The following is a 14679-nucleotide window of genomic DNA, read 5'->3' on the forward strand; positions in this document are numbered from 1 at the left end:
AACCTCCGCCTCCCGGGTTCACGCCATTCTCCTGCCTCAGCCTCCTGAGTAGCTGGGACTACAGGCGCCCGCCACCACGCCTGGCTAATTTTTTGTATTTTTTTTTTAGTAGAGACGGGGGTTTCACCGTGTTAGCCAGGATGGTCTTGATCTCCCAACCTCGTGATCTGCCCGCCTCGGCCCCCCAAAGTGCTGGGATTACAGGCATGAGCCACGGCGCCTGGCCCCATAATTTTTAGCAGGGGGGAAAAAGTCTGTATAATAAAGTGTCCTGCAAACAATAAATACCCAATCCTTCTAAAATATCAAATATCAATCAATTCAAAAATATAGTTACATTCTATTATATATGGGGAATTGAATCTATATAGTCCTTAGGATAAAGAATAATACCGGGCCCCTGCATAAGGCATTTATGTTCGTGATGGACAAAAAGATTATTCAATATGAAGTTACCAACAAAGCAAGGCTAAGAGATAAATGCACATAGGATATGCATTTATATACAGATGCAGATTTGAAAGTCAAGCTCCAGGGTATAAGGGATCCTGTATAAGAGAAGCAAGCAAGAAGATCAGGAAAGGCAGGTAAGGCCAGGTACAAAGAGACTGGAATGACATCTGGGTAGCTTTTCACCAAAGATAGCCACAATCAACTCCTTCCCCTCTCTGTGTGCTAGCCATTCCCTCATTGAGAAGTGTATCCTATTCCTCCATCCTCTCCAATCTGAGTTGGCCTATGATTAATTGGCCAATAGAACACAGCCAAGTGACAATAAGTAACTTCTGAGGTCATGAGAAGCCTGGTAGCTTCCTCCTAGACTTCTCGAAATCCTCGCTCTGGGGTAAACCCGCAAGAATGTCAGAAGTCTGATTACCTGGCTACTGTCATACTATCAGGGAGCCCAAGTCATCCAGAAAATGCAGGAGGAGAAATGCAAGAGATAACCAACCAGCACAAGTGCCAAACAAATGTGTACATGAAGAAGCCTCTGATGACCCCATCCTAGCCCATCTTGCATGATAAAGCCCAAGAAAGAATTTGATTGTGATCCAAGAAAACTGGGGTTTTTAGCCCCTAAGTTTTGGAATGGTATTTTTTCACAGCAACAGACAACTCAAACCACCACCTTGTCCTTCAGGATAGGGGTCACACACTGGCAGTGCCTGGGTCAGATCCATCCTGCAGATGGGATTTTTTTTTTTTCTTACTCAGTATTTTGGAAATCCTAGCTAACATTTTCTACCAAAACCCACATTTTTCTGAGGCCTGCAATTGCTAGTCATCCACTTCACTCATTTATTACCTGCCAGGTCTCTATTGATTCTTCTGTAAATAAACCTTGTTCTAAGAAAATAACAGGGGGCAAAGGATTAATAAGGCACTTATACAATTGCCTAAATATATCCTGTGTGATTACACTATAATAGAAAATAATTCAGAAATGCTATAATTCCAAAGACATTCAGTCTGGAAACATTAAAATATATCCCCATTTTCAATAATAAATAAAAAATTAACAACCAATAATTTATCTTTAAAAAAGACACACTATATACATTTACTCCTAATTTCACCTAAAAATATTCTATCAGATGATATACCGTAACTTTGTATTATTTGGACAACGAGAAATGAACAGGCACACACTTAGTAACCTTAGTTAAAACATTAATTATAGAATACATTGATCAAGTTACACGTTTCTAGCCCACCTATAAATAGCCTGAGTTGCTTTCAACTTTCAGTTGCCAACTTACCTTTTCTTACTCAAACTTCATCTCAATTACTCAACAACAAACTCTTTGAAAGTTTTATTCCTCAAAAGAAAGAACCATGCAAGACTTCCTAAATATTATATTTAAAAAGTTGTTTTAGAACCCAATTGAGTTGTACTGCAAGCTCCTTCAGAGCAGACATTTGTACATTTGTTTTTTTCTAGGCTTATCATTTGTACCTAGCGAAGACCTTCACTCTTGTTTAGTTAAAACATGTATTCATTTTCAAAAAACAATTTAAAACTTAAGATATCCCATGTTTACATGTCTTTAAAGCCTGAGTTACCCAAATCTCTTAAGTATGATTTTAATTTTATGCTGTTCAATCAATAATTCCTATTATTTTCCTCAAATATAGATGGTATCTGACAGTCATTAGCATTCAGAAATGAGCCAGATCTCTACAGCCAAACCGCTAAAATTTCAAAATTCTTGTTAGTGTGAATTGCAAGATTTTTCTACAGAATTCTAATTTTATAGAAGCATGGTGTTAAAGCACTTTTTTTTTTTTGGAGACGGAGGCTTGCTCTTTCGCCCAAGCTGGAGTGCAGTAACACGATCTTGGCTAACTGCAACCTCCGTTTCCTGGGTTCAAGCGATTCTCCTGCCTCAGCCTCCCGAGTAGCGCGTACCACCACATCCAGCTTTTTTTTTTCTTTTTTGAGATGAAGTTTTGCTCTTGTCACCCAAGCTGGAGTGCAATGGCACAATCTCAGCTCACTGCAACCTCCGCCTAATGGGTTCAAGCAATTCTCCTGCCTCAGCCTCCCGAGTAGCTGGAATTACAGGCATGTACCACCACGCCAGACTAATTTTTTTTATTTTTAGTAGAGACGCGGTTTCGCCATGTTGGCCAGGCTGGTCTTGAACCACTGACCTCAGATGACCCACCCCGCCTTGGCATCCCAGAGTGCTGGGATTACAGGCATGAGCCACGCACCCGGCCTAACGCCCAGCTAATTCCTGTATTTTTAGTAGAGACGGAGTTTCACCATATTGGCCAGGCTGGTCTTGAACTCCTGACCTTGCGATCCACCAGCCTCAGCCTCCCAAAGTGCTGGGATTTACAGGCATGAGCCACCACGCCCAGCCAAAGCACTTCTTCTTACTTTACTAAACTAATTACATTATACAGCTATAATCTGATTCATCTAAAGTCACAAGAATGTATGCCATTTTCCACCTTCCTAAATATTCCCAAATCAATGACAAATGTAGACAAGTACATAATCCCTAACAGAAGACAGGCACATGTTTAGGAGACAAAGAAAGGCATATTTATTGGAGTATACAAAGCTCCCATGTGCCTGGGGAAGGACATTGTACTAAAGTAAGATAAAACTAGAAGCAGAAAAAAATCAGAACTTTTACTTCTCAGATCACAAAAGTCTGGAGACGCAACAAAGAAACATTGAACAGAAACCCCCAACTTAGTTGAAGATTTTATTTGGGTTGGAAAAGTTTATTTCTAAACCTGTAGTTGGGAACTTTTCCTACAGTAATGGTGCTACAAATAAACGCTGTTTTAAGTTTTCTGGCTAGTAAAAAGAAATTAATCCATAATATGGTAGAATTATAGAATGAATATCTCCATGGAATTTAAATATCATTTTTGCTATTTTTTTCCCTATGAAAAATGGCTTCTAAATTTCTAATTGCATACAGCTCTATCCTCCCCTCCAGTTCATCTTTTCGCTAATTATGTCCACACCCACCAAAAATGTCCCCAGTCTCTTAGAGGTGGAAGCAAAGCAGCCTGCTCTTATGAGCCTTTTGTAAGCAGGAACTACAGTGCTGATAAGAACTTGAAATGTAGGTGTAGGGAGAAACTGGAGAACTTACTAGAAGGACATAGTTTCCCAGCCTACAGCCTGGAGCATGTAAGCAAGTTTATTATGTATTCTATAGATGAGGAGAAAAACAGTACAGTTTTCAAATTTTTGCATTAAATGGGAAGGAGATGGGGCACAGAGCTCAGGAAGAACTAGGTGAAGGGAACACATCCCCCAGATCTGTGCCACAGATATACATTCAGCTGAACTCTGCCCCATGAAACATCACTTCTTGGTTATGAGAACAGTCTAATCAAAAACAGCTGTTTTATATAAATACATTTTAAGGGCACAAAAGTATAACAATTATTCTTTTCTCAAACCCTTTAGCTACAACAATACATTGGTACTTTTACCTGCAAGTATTCATATAACCTAAAGTCCATTTGCTCTTTGAGGAACATGTGCAAATAACTTTTCCTTGCTCTACACTAGACGATTTTCCACCTTATTAAGAGCAACAAACGCTCTGCAACTTTATAGCTACCCAAACTGAAGCATTAAAACTATTCAAAACAGTCACCCGGGCTTAACAAGAGTTCGATACTTTTAAACACTTAAGGTCCTTTTTGGATATTAAATGTAGTATTCAAATCATATGAGCTATTTATATAACTTATCCCACTATTAGTTTTAAAATAAAGGCATTATACTGCATATGCATTAGAAGCAAACATTCATTTCCCAAATGACTTACAAATTAATCACAACGATGCTTCCTTATACTATTTCCAAATTAATTCACCAACAGGTAACAGTCTGCCCTTTATCATCATCGAAAACATGTACTTTACGTCAAGCACTCATGTAAGTATGTTACATATGTTGACTCAGTCAATCCTTAAAATAACTCTTGAGTTAGGTATTATTATTCCCAGTGTGCAGAAGGAAACAAAAAACTTGAGGCCCTGAAACATTAAATAACTAACCCAGGGTCACAAGCTACTACATGAAAGAAAGTAGGACTTCAACCCTGGCAGTCTAGCTCCAAAATCTGTATATGCAATCACTGCGCCTCCTCCCGCTCACTCGTTCATTCATTCAATCTTTTAGTAACTGCCTAAAGTGGACTAAGCACTTTGCCAAGGCTTAGGTATAAAGGAACACTCCTCCCTTAAAAAAAAAAAAAAAAAAGACAGGCAAAGGCTCCACCCTCGATGAACATACATCTGAGTAGATAACGAAAAGTAAAATTCAAATTAAACTCAAATGTTTAGTATGACAACTCTGGTTAAGTGAAATGAAGTGAAATGTCTGGGGAAATTGTAAGATACTGTATGGAAAAGGATTTACTAATAATGTCCATCTGTATAATTTTTTAACTTTCTCAAATGCTACACATTTGATCTTTATGATTAACTTTGTGAAGCAGGCAGGACATCATTACATGATATGATTCGATAAATGAGGAAACAGATAAATGTGTTATGTCCTAAATATCTTAGCAAAGATGCCACATCCTTTGTCCAGGAATCTCCCTATCCACAGACTCTGCTTTTCTAAAAAGATCCAGAACAAGCCAAATCATAAGCTGCCTGGGGATGTACTATGGCCTGTTCACAAAGATTAACTGGACAAATCTGATCTCCTTTTAAAAATGTTACATTAAGGCTGGGCACGGTGGCTCATGCCTGTAATCCCTGCACTTTGGGAGGCCGAGGCAGGCAGATCGAGAGGTCAGGAGTTCGAGACCAGCCTGACTAACATGGTGAAACCCCATCTCTACTAAAAATACAAAAATTAGCCTGGCGTGGTGACAGGCGCCTGTAATCTCAGCTACTCAGGAGGCTGAGGCAGGAGAATCACTTGAACCTGGGAGGCGGAGGTTGCAGTGAGCCGAGATCGTGCCACTGCACTCCAGCCTGGACGACAGAGCGAGACTCCGTCTTAAAAAAACAAAAAGCGAAATTAGGAAATAAAGAGATGGGTCAGTTAGCTATGAAATGTAAGATGACTCAGGAGGTAACCAGGCTGGGCATCCATCAGGAGCCAAAAGCTCAAGCTGAAATGATGAGATTAGAAAACCAGTGGTTAGAAAAGGATCGAGAGTCTCCGAGAGCAGAAATGCCACAAGTGTCCACACATGACCAGTTGCTGAGGGAAGAAGAGATGCTTCCTTTTCCTATGACCCAGATCCCTGTAATAAACCTCATTTCCCATCAGGAAACCTCAGTGTTCTTTACAGCCAAAAAGCTTCTACCAAACGCATACGAAAAGGAGAAGAGGTGCCACACTCTTTTTCAACACAGAAATTCAGATACTTAGTGGACTTGAGTACGGGAAAAAAAACACAGGTAGTAACTGGTCACACAGGTCTCCATAGTTTCTGTTTATTTCTTGCAAAAAAAGGATAAACTTGGCCAGCTCACAGCAACAAACATGGAAGCCAAAAGAATGTGCCTTTAGAAAGATCTAGACATCCCTTCTGCTTCTCCTGCCCTAATCCATGCCCAATACCCTGACTCATCCCCACTCTCCTCAAATAATGAGATTTCTTATTCTGTATCTCTTTTTAATCAAAAGAAAATTAAAAGCCCATCAAATACTAACTAAATAAAACATTTAGAACAAATCATCTTTCTCAAAGTATTCGTATGAAATTAAAGGGTGGGCACAGGACAGAGGGTACCTAGAGCAGGGTTCAGGAGAGGATTGTTGTCATACCTGGTCTAGCAACCCCAAACCTATGGGGTGATCCATGCTGTTAACGACTCCCACTGAGACCCACCGCCTACGGGCCTCGTCACAGTGACACCACTATGACGATGAGACAGCCTTCTCAGGGCTTTTGGACAGAGCAGAATCAAGAAGAGGCAGCAGGGCCGGGCACAGTGGCTCACAGCTGTAATCCCAGCACTTTGGGAGGCCTAGGCGGGCGGATCACCTGAGGTCAGGAGTTCGAGACCAGCCTGGCCACCATGGCAAAACCTTGTCTCTAATAAAAATACAAAAATTAGACAGGTGTGGTGGTGCATGCCTGTCATCCCAGCTACTCGGGAAGCTGAGTCAGGAGAATTGCTTCAACCCAGGAGACAGAGGTTGCAGTGAGCCGAGATTGCGCCATGCACTCCAGCCTGGCAACAGAGCGAGATTCCATCTCCAAAACAAACAAAAGAAGAAGAAGAGGCAGGAGGAAGAAGAAGGGGAGGCAGGAGAAAGAACACAGCCACAGGGCATGGAACTTACAGATTCATGAGCAAGGAGTAGAGAGGGAACTGACCCTGTGGCCAGGGGCAGTCTTGGCCTCTAGGGTGCTGGGTTCTCTTTCTAATTCATGAGACAGATGTTTACAGCCAGCGGGGAATTAGAAAAGAAGAGTGAAACAGATAATTTGTTCTGGCAATAGGTCCATTTATCAAAAGTGATTTAAGCCTAACACTCATGCAGTCCAGTGGCAATCATGTGCATCATTAAATGCATCAATTGTTATGAGTCTTTATTGCTTCAACACTTGTAGAAGTATGATAAATACTAGTAGAATGCAAAATATTAGGAAATTCATAAAATATGAGAGCAAGCCCCCCTTAGAAGAAACAAGGGAGCACAGTGCAATTATACAATGCAGAAGTAATAAATGTGCCGTGGATAACAAGGCAAATGTTCAGCAAGTTTCTCTAGGAGGGGGTGGGTGGGGATGGTTCTGATAATTTCTAACTCCTTATATTTGAAAGGCATAAACTTAATTAAAAGTTCTATGAAGATATTATAACTTTAATAGGCCCACAAAAACCACAGGTCTCGTCAATGAGAGGAATCAAAAGGCAAATATCACATGTCTGTCAATGAACGTAAGACCTCCCCAGTTGGACACTGGGTACAACCTCTAACAATTCAAGAAGAAACTATGGATAGGGCTTTTAAACTACAGTGAAGAAAATGTCTTTACAAAGGACCCTTATGTCACAAAATTGAAGAAGAGATTGATCTGGAAAACAATTATCCCCATGGACAGGTTTAAATCCATTTAGTCACTAAATTCTATGAAATTAGAATGAGGAAATACCCTTTAGAAGCTAAAGTTAGAAAAAATAAAATTTACATATTACATAATTGCATTATAAAAACTCATTACCATTCCTTTTTTCCAACAACAACAACAACAAAATATATATATACACACACACACACACACACACACCCCATCAGGTAATATACAAATTCAGAATGCGGAAACTTTTTTAATGGTATACTACATAGGTTTTTAAAATCCTGTGAAGATTCATGTAAAAACACTGAACTAATCAAGGCAGCCAGCCATGTTCCTCTTTTAATGTTTATCTCAAAAAGATGTTTCTCAAAACTGAGCTTCAGGCCAGGCATGATGGCTCACACCTATAATCCTAGCACTTTGGGAGGATGACGTAGGCAGATCACTTGAGGTCAGGAGTTCAAGACCAGCCTGGCCAACATGGTGAAACCCCATCTTCACTAAAAATTCAAAAATTAGCCAGGTATGGCAGCAGGCACCTGTAATCCCAGCTACTAGGGAGCCTGAGACACGAAAATCGCTTGAACCTGGGAGGTGGAGGCTGCAATGTGCCAAGATCACCCATTGCACTCCAACCTGGGTGACACAGCGAGACTCAGTATTGGAAAAAAACAAACAACAACAACAAAAAAAACTGAGCTTCATGTCTTGCTCAATTTACCCCAGCCCCCTTATACCCCTCTGCAAGTCTTCCCTATCTAAATTAATGATCACTTTAACATTACAAGTTTCGTAGGGCAAAAACCTTGCAACAATCTTCAGGTATTCTCATTTGTCCATCTCCTACAGGCTCTAACGTCAAAAGACTCCACTGCTCACCCCATTAATTACTAAAACAACTGAAACCCTGGCCCAAACCACCACCACCTTAACTTCTTGAGCAGTACCACTGCTTCTACACTCTATAATCAATATAACAGCCACAGGGACCTTTTAAATGTGCTGTCTTCCTCCACTGCTCAAAACCCACTCCCTCAACGGCTTCCCATCTTTCTTTCAGCAAAAACCCAAGTCCTCAAATGTTCTATAAGGTTATCAACTCACACCTTGCTTTCTTCTTCCTCCCTCTTCCTTACCCTGACCCCTGCAGCCACGCAGGGCTCTTTGCTCTCTGGGTACTTGGTTTCAGACTTACTCTATCTAGGCTTAAGGCTTCTACACTCCCTACCCACTAACTGCCTTAAAAGCTCTTCTTCTTCTGATTTTTGCCCCCAGATATTTTGGGGCTCACCTGTCACCTGCTCAGGTCTTTTTTCCCTCCAGGCTACCCTCCCTGCACCCAGGTGTTTGTCTAGTTTATTTCCCCCCATTACAACCCCAGTATTTAAACAACTGCATGATACACAGTAAGAGAGAGCTCTTATATGTGGAATGGCTGAATGATTATGCTTGCAGAACCAAGGAATGGGTGAGACATGAACAAGTCAAGAACTGAGATAAGCTTATCAAGATGATAGCCCTCTTACATTGGGCATACTGGGCAGTAGTAGTTTTAAGAACAGGAAGAAAGCATGGAGACAGGAGTGAGTCCAGCTGCCAAAAGAGGATCCACCCACATTCTATCTTACCATAGAGTCAATATTTGCAGACCTCAATGCCCATCAATACCCGCAAGAAAGGCCTAGTATAGGCAATCACTACCAGTTCAAATCATAAATGGTGCTATGGATCAAGATGATATTTCCAAGGTCTTTCAAACTTGAAAGGCCTAAACTTTTACATTATGGTTCATTCTCAAATACGTTATTTTTTAAGCATATGGATCATGCCCGGGTTTCTTAACACATGACAAAATGATATTCAGAAAAACGCTTCTGAAACAAGGGAGAATATTCCATATCCTGCAAAACTCAATCCTTTCTTTCCTTTTCTTTACCTAGTATCAAAGAAAAAGCAGCTAGCTACAAACCAGACACTCTTCTATGGGCTTGACAGAGTTCATCCCACTCAGTTGTCTTAATGAGGTGAGTAATATTATGAAGTTCAATTTATAGGTAGAGAGAGAACTCCTCCAAGGTCACACTGCTAATGAATGAGAGTTGGGATGTGACCCCAGACAGGTTGCCCCCAGAGTCCAGGGTTTCTGGGTTTATGTCACCCCTGTGTAGTGCCTCTTGGTTCTGCCTACCCAATACCAATGGCAAGTTGGGTCAACAAGACCTTACGTGATGAATGCCATACATTTAATTCAGAGAAGGCATAAAAATATCTCACTCATCAGTCCATTTAGGTAGCTAAGGAGTTAAAAGGTCCAATAAAAAAGGTTGATGTTCACATTAAAATATTAGTAAAAATATACAAAGTAAACAACCATTTCTCTTAAAATGGGAAAGTCAAAGGAGAACAGTAAGAATAGACAAAATGCAATATTCTTTGAAAAAATTCTTTTCTAAAGTAAATATTAAGAAGCCTGCTTGAAAAACAAGTAAACAAAGTCTTATAAATATAGCTACTCATAAAAAAGTGGTTTCCTTTGGAAACATTCAACTGTGTACAAGTCAGCCATAACAACTAATATTAACATATTTCTTCAAATCCTCATGTTTTGATGAGGAAACATACAAGAGAAAAACAGAACTCTATAAAGGGAGAGGCTGTAACCAGGAGTGGGAGGAATTCCTTAATCTGACATTCAATAAATGTTTTCTGATAAAGAGGGATAATGGAATGAAGAAAATTTTAGCTAACAAATTACTTCCAAAAATATTAATTCCCTACTATCCCAGCTTTTCAAAAGACCAAATGGTAATAAAAAAGGACTTGGAGCCGGGTGCAGTGGCTCAGGGCTGTAGTCTCAGCACTTTGGGAGGACAAGGTGGGCAGATCATCTGAGATCAGGAGTTCGAGACCAGCCTGGTCAACATGGTGAAACCCCGTCTCTACTAAAAATACAAAAATTAGCCAGGGGTGGTGGCACTTGCCTGTAATCCCAGATGCTTGGGAGGCTGAAGCAGGAGAATCACTTGAACCTGGGAGATGGAGGTTGCAGTGAGCCCAGATCACGCCACTGCATTCCACCCTGGGTGACACAGTGAGACTCTATCTCAAAACAAAAAAAAGACTTGGTATGGCTAGGCTAAAACTCAGACACTTTCAGGCTGGGCAGAGTGGCTCATGCCTGAAATCCTAGCACTTTGGGAGGCTAAGGCAGGCAGATCACCTGAAGTCGAGAGTTCGAGATCAGTCTGACCAACATGGAGAAACCCCGACTCTACTTAAAAAAAAAACAACAACAAAATTAGCACTCAATACTTTCTTTCCTTTTCTTTACCTAGTATTAAAGAAAAAGCAGCTAGCTACAAACCAGACACTCTTCTATGGGCTTGACAGAGTTCATCCCACTCAGCTGTCTTAATGAGGTGAGTAATATTATGAAGTTCAATTTATAGGTAGAGAGAGAACTCCTCCAAGGTCACACTGCTAATGAATGAGAGAGTTGGGATGTGACCCCAGACAGGTTGCCCCCAGAGTCCAGGGTTTCTGGGTTTATGTCACCCCTGTGTAGTGCCTCTTGGTTCTGCCTACCCAATACCAATGGCAAGTTGGGTCAACAAGACCTTACGTGATGAATGCCATACATTTAATTCAGAGAAGGCATAAAAATATCTCACTCATCAGTCCATTTAGGTAGCTAAGGAATTAGGTAGCTATAGGTGCATGCCTGTAGTCCCAGTTACTCTGGAGGCTGAGGCAGGAGAATAGCTTGAACCTGGGAGGCAGAGGTTGCAGTGAGCCAAGATCGTGCCATTGTGCTCCAGCGTGGGCAACAAGAGCAAAACTCCATCTCAAAAAAAAAAAAAAAGAAACATTTTTCAATAAATATGCTAAGTCATACGCTAAGTCATATACATACGTCTAAATGGCATTATAAAGGCATGAATTCATCTCATGAAACTAAATATTGGATTAAATATTTCAAAGAACATATTATTTGCAGACAAAATATTGTGATAAGAAAAGTAATACTTCCATGCTGTCTCCTATAACTTTTAAATGGGTAGGAGGAAATGCAGAATTTAATTTAGCTTTTATTTTTATTTTATTTATTATTATTTTTCTTTGAGCCAGGGTCTTGCTCCCTCACCCAGGCTGGAGTGCAGTGGCGTGATCTCGGCTCACTGCAATCTCTGCCCCCACAGCCTCAAGTGATCCTCCCACCTCAGCCTCCTGAGTAGCTGGGACCACAGGCATGCGCTACCATGCCTAGTTTGTGTGTGTGTGGTTTGTTTTTTGTTTTTTGTTTTTTTATTTTTGGTAGAGAATTTGGGGGGGGTCTTTTTTTTTTGCCCAGGCTGGTCTCTAACTCCTGAGCTCAAGCAATCCACCCACCTCAGCTTTCCAACATGCTGAGACGGCAAGTGTGAGCCATCACACCCAGCCTAATGTAGCCTCTTTTTAAGAGTTTTGTTTTGTTTTTACTTTTTGGAGAACTTCTTTAAATAGGCATCGACCATCAACCTTGCACCTTGGAGCAGCCTCCCAGTGCTTAAAACATCACCTGACCAACCCAGCCAAAGCCAAAGTCCAGTTCACCCCCACCCCAAACCACCATCACCATTCTTAGGTGGTTACCACTGACCCCATCCCACCTTCAAATCCTCCTTCCTTCTATCCATCCCCTCCCCCATATCAATTACAGTATCTCAATTCTCCCAGGATAAACAGGGCAGTCTCCCAAAACAACAATAAGTTTATCTGATTACCCCTTCCTTAAGGGTAAAAGCCAGTAAAGACTAGCCCTCCTCCCTCCTTCCTCCCTGCCCTGAAACCAGGCTCCCATCTTCTCCAGTCAATATCAGTAACGATCCCTAGAACTAATTCAGTGGTGGGAAGCTGGGTCTGGTATGGGCAGGCATGGCAGCCAACAAAGATGCCCACCTGGAGTTGTGGCCCTACACAGGGCACCTGCTGTGTGGGCAGCTGCCCACCCTGCCACCTTAGGACCTCTTGGTTCTGCTTCAGTCTAGGCAGAGAATGGTCTGATCCTCTCTTGTTCTCTCAACCCACTCAAGTATGGGCCACCCACACTGCCAACACAGAATAATGAGTATCCAGAACTGGAGATGCAGCCCCAGACAAAGGCCTAGAACTTCAGACCTTCCAAAAACTTAACTAATCCCTGGGGTTTGAGTCCTATGTGAAAATGAGAGGTTTGGACTCACAGTCCTTAAGGTCCTTTCCATTCTCACAATCGAGATCCAAGATTCTGCTCATATCCTTAGGCCATCCCAGCCTAAAGTCATTGGAGAATGTGCTGTGCTTGTATAATTCTGGTAATTTTGACTGACATGTGGAATCCAAGTTATGGTTGGGTATGGGGTTGGTGTTGCAGGCTGCTTAATGCTTAACAATTACTAATACATTACAGAAAAATGGATGAAAACACTTCAAGATCTCTTGATTTAATGATTTAACATTAAGTCATTTAAAATGATGGAAAATGAAATGGTAACACAGCTAAGGCACAAGCAGCAAATCTTTTTCATCTTTGGAAATGAATTCATTCAATGAAATACATACTGTGGATGCTATGTGAGAAACAGTTCCGGTCAGCTGGGAGTCTAACACCAAGTATTACAGCCATTCCTTTGATTTTTCTCCCTCCCTCATATTTGGGGATTTTAAAACAAATGAAAGGCAGCATTATTTCAGCTTAAGGCACAGGCATAAGTCACATAAGAACAAAGAAGGTTTTATTATCACATTAAGCATTGAGGAGGAAATGTGCTTACTGATAACTAATTTAGTGTTCTAGGCTATTAGGTTAGTATTTGCTTCTTGCAATCTTCTAGGCCAATATTTATGATTTATATCTTGATGGAGGTAAAAATGTTCAGCTACTGAGAAGGTCATTAAGGAGAGAAAGAAAAAAAAAAGCTCTTAGAAAACGGAACAAGAACAAAGTACACAGACAGGGAGAAAGGTACCCTTTGTGCCTCAGTGGTCTATAGAACATTTGCCCTCTCTGCCTATAAAGTGATTTAACATTAACCACATTTCACTCCAGAAGCAGAGTGCTATCTCCTGACAAAAACTCCTTTCTGAAAGCCTGGGGGGAAAAAAATCCACATACACAAAAGAATGTGAAACATATTGCCACAGGCCAGTGTCTTGGGCTTTTTGCCTAAGAGGTTTGCTTTCAGCAAAGAGAGGGGGGAATAAAAACACTCTAACAACAACAGCTTGTACAGTACAGTGAACAGCCTCCCTGCTTTTTGGCAGACTTTCCCAGCGAACAGTTCCAGTGGCAGTGCCTTGAGCCCATTCAAGAATTCCATTTCATAGGAAAGGAAGTGTTTCAGATACACCTATTTGATCTTTCAGCATGTGCAAATGCACCTGCTAAACACCTAGTCTGACAGCCCATACAGTCCTCTCCCCAGTTCCTTCTTGTCCGTCTTCACCAGTCATCATATGGGTTATTTCAGACGTGGACTAGGTGAGATGAAAAGTACATAAAAATCACGCCAAACATTGCTACTGCTGCTGCATGAGCTTAGGCTCGACGTGCAGATGGAATTCCCTTCTCCCCACGTCAACTTCCCTGTCACTTTTTCCCTGGAGCAGGTAAGAGGGTTTGGTTTTGTTTTCAGCTTCCAAAGGCTTACCTCGAGGTGGCTTCCTCCCCTCCCTTTGCATGGCTGTCCCCCACGGCCTGGTCCTTGCCGCTGGGGTGGTAGGCTGTTAGCACCACTCCCTGGGAACTGGAGAGCCAGCTCATGGTGAGAGAAGGGGCATAATTTCTGCGATCCTGACACAGAGAAGGGGAAAGAAGTTCCTGTCTCGCCTGGCAACTCGCTCATTAGCATTGGCCAGCTCCTCCCCGCAGGCTGGTGATTCGCACGGGGAGGGGCGGGGTCTGTCCAGGGAAGGGCTTCCTGCCTCTCCAATTAGAAGCTGCAACTCACAGCATTGTTTAAACTCTGGGCAATTGCACTCTGGGCGGCTTTGGTTAAAGGAGGCGAAGGGTGGAAGCGACGGGTTGCACCTACCCCCAAGTTAGTCTGATCAGATTAAACTGCCAGAACGTATATTCAACTCAAAACTGTAACTACAAGCTATCTTGCTTAGGAAGCCATGA

The 14679-nt window shown here is 41.6% G+C and overlaps 1 protein-coding gene across 1 annotated transcript in view; it reads right to left on the reverse strand.

Moving 5' to 3' along the window:
• The window catches only part of ARHGAP18 (Rho GTPase activating protein 18), a 139081-nt gene extending 124674 nt beyond the window's left edge, over positions 1 to 14407 (reverse strand). The window contains exon 1 of the mRNA XM_008007091.3: positions 14207 to 14407. Coding sequence (XP_008005282.3) covers positions 14207 to 14319 — 113 coding nt within the window. The 5' untranslated portion in view covers positions 14320 to 14407. The remainder of the gene's footprint in view (positions 1 to 14206) is intronic.
• Positions 14408 to 14679: the final 272 nt, after the last annotated feature.

This window comes from Chlorocebus sabaeus, chromosome 13, assembly GCF_047675955.1.
Source record: "Chlorocebus sabaeus isolate Y175 chromosome 13, mChlSab1.0.hap1, whole genome shotgun sequence".
Taxonomy (NCBI): Eukaryota; Metazoa; Chordata; class Mammalia; order Primates; family Cercopithecidae; genus Chlorocebus; species Chlorocebus sabaeus.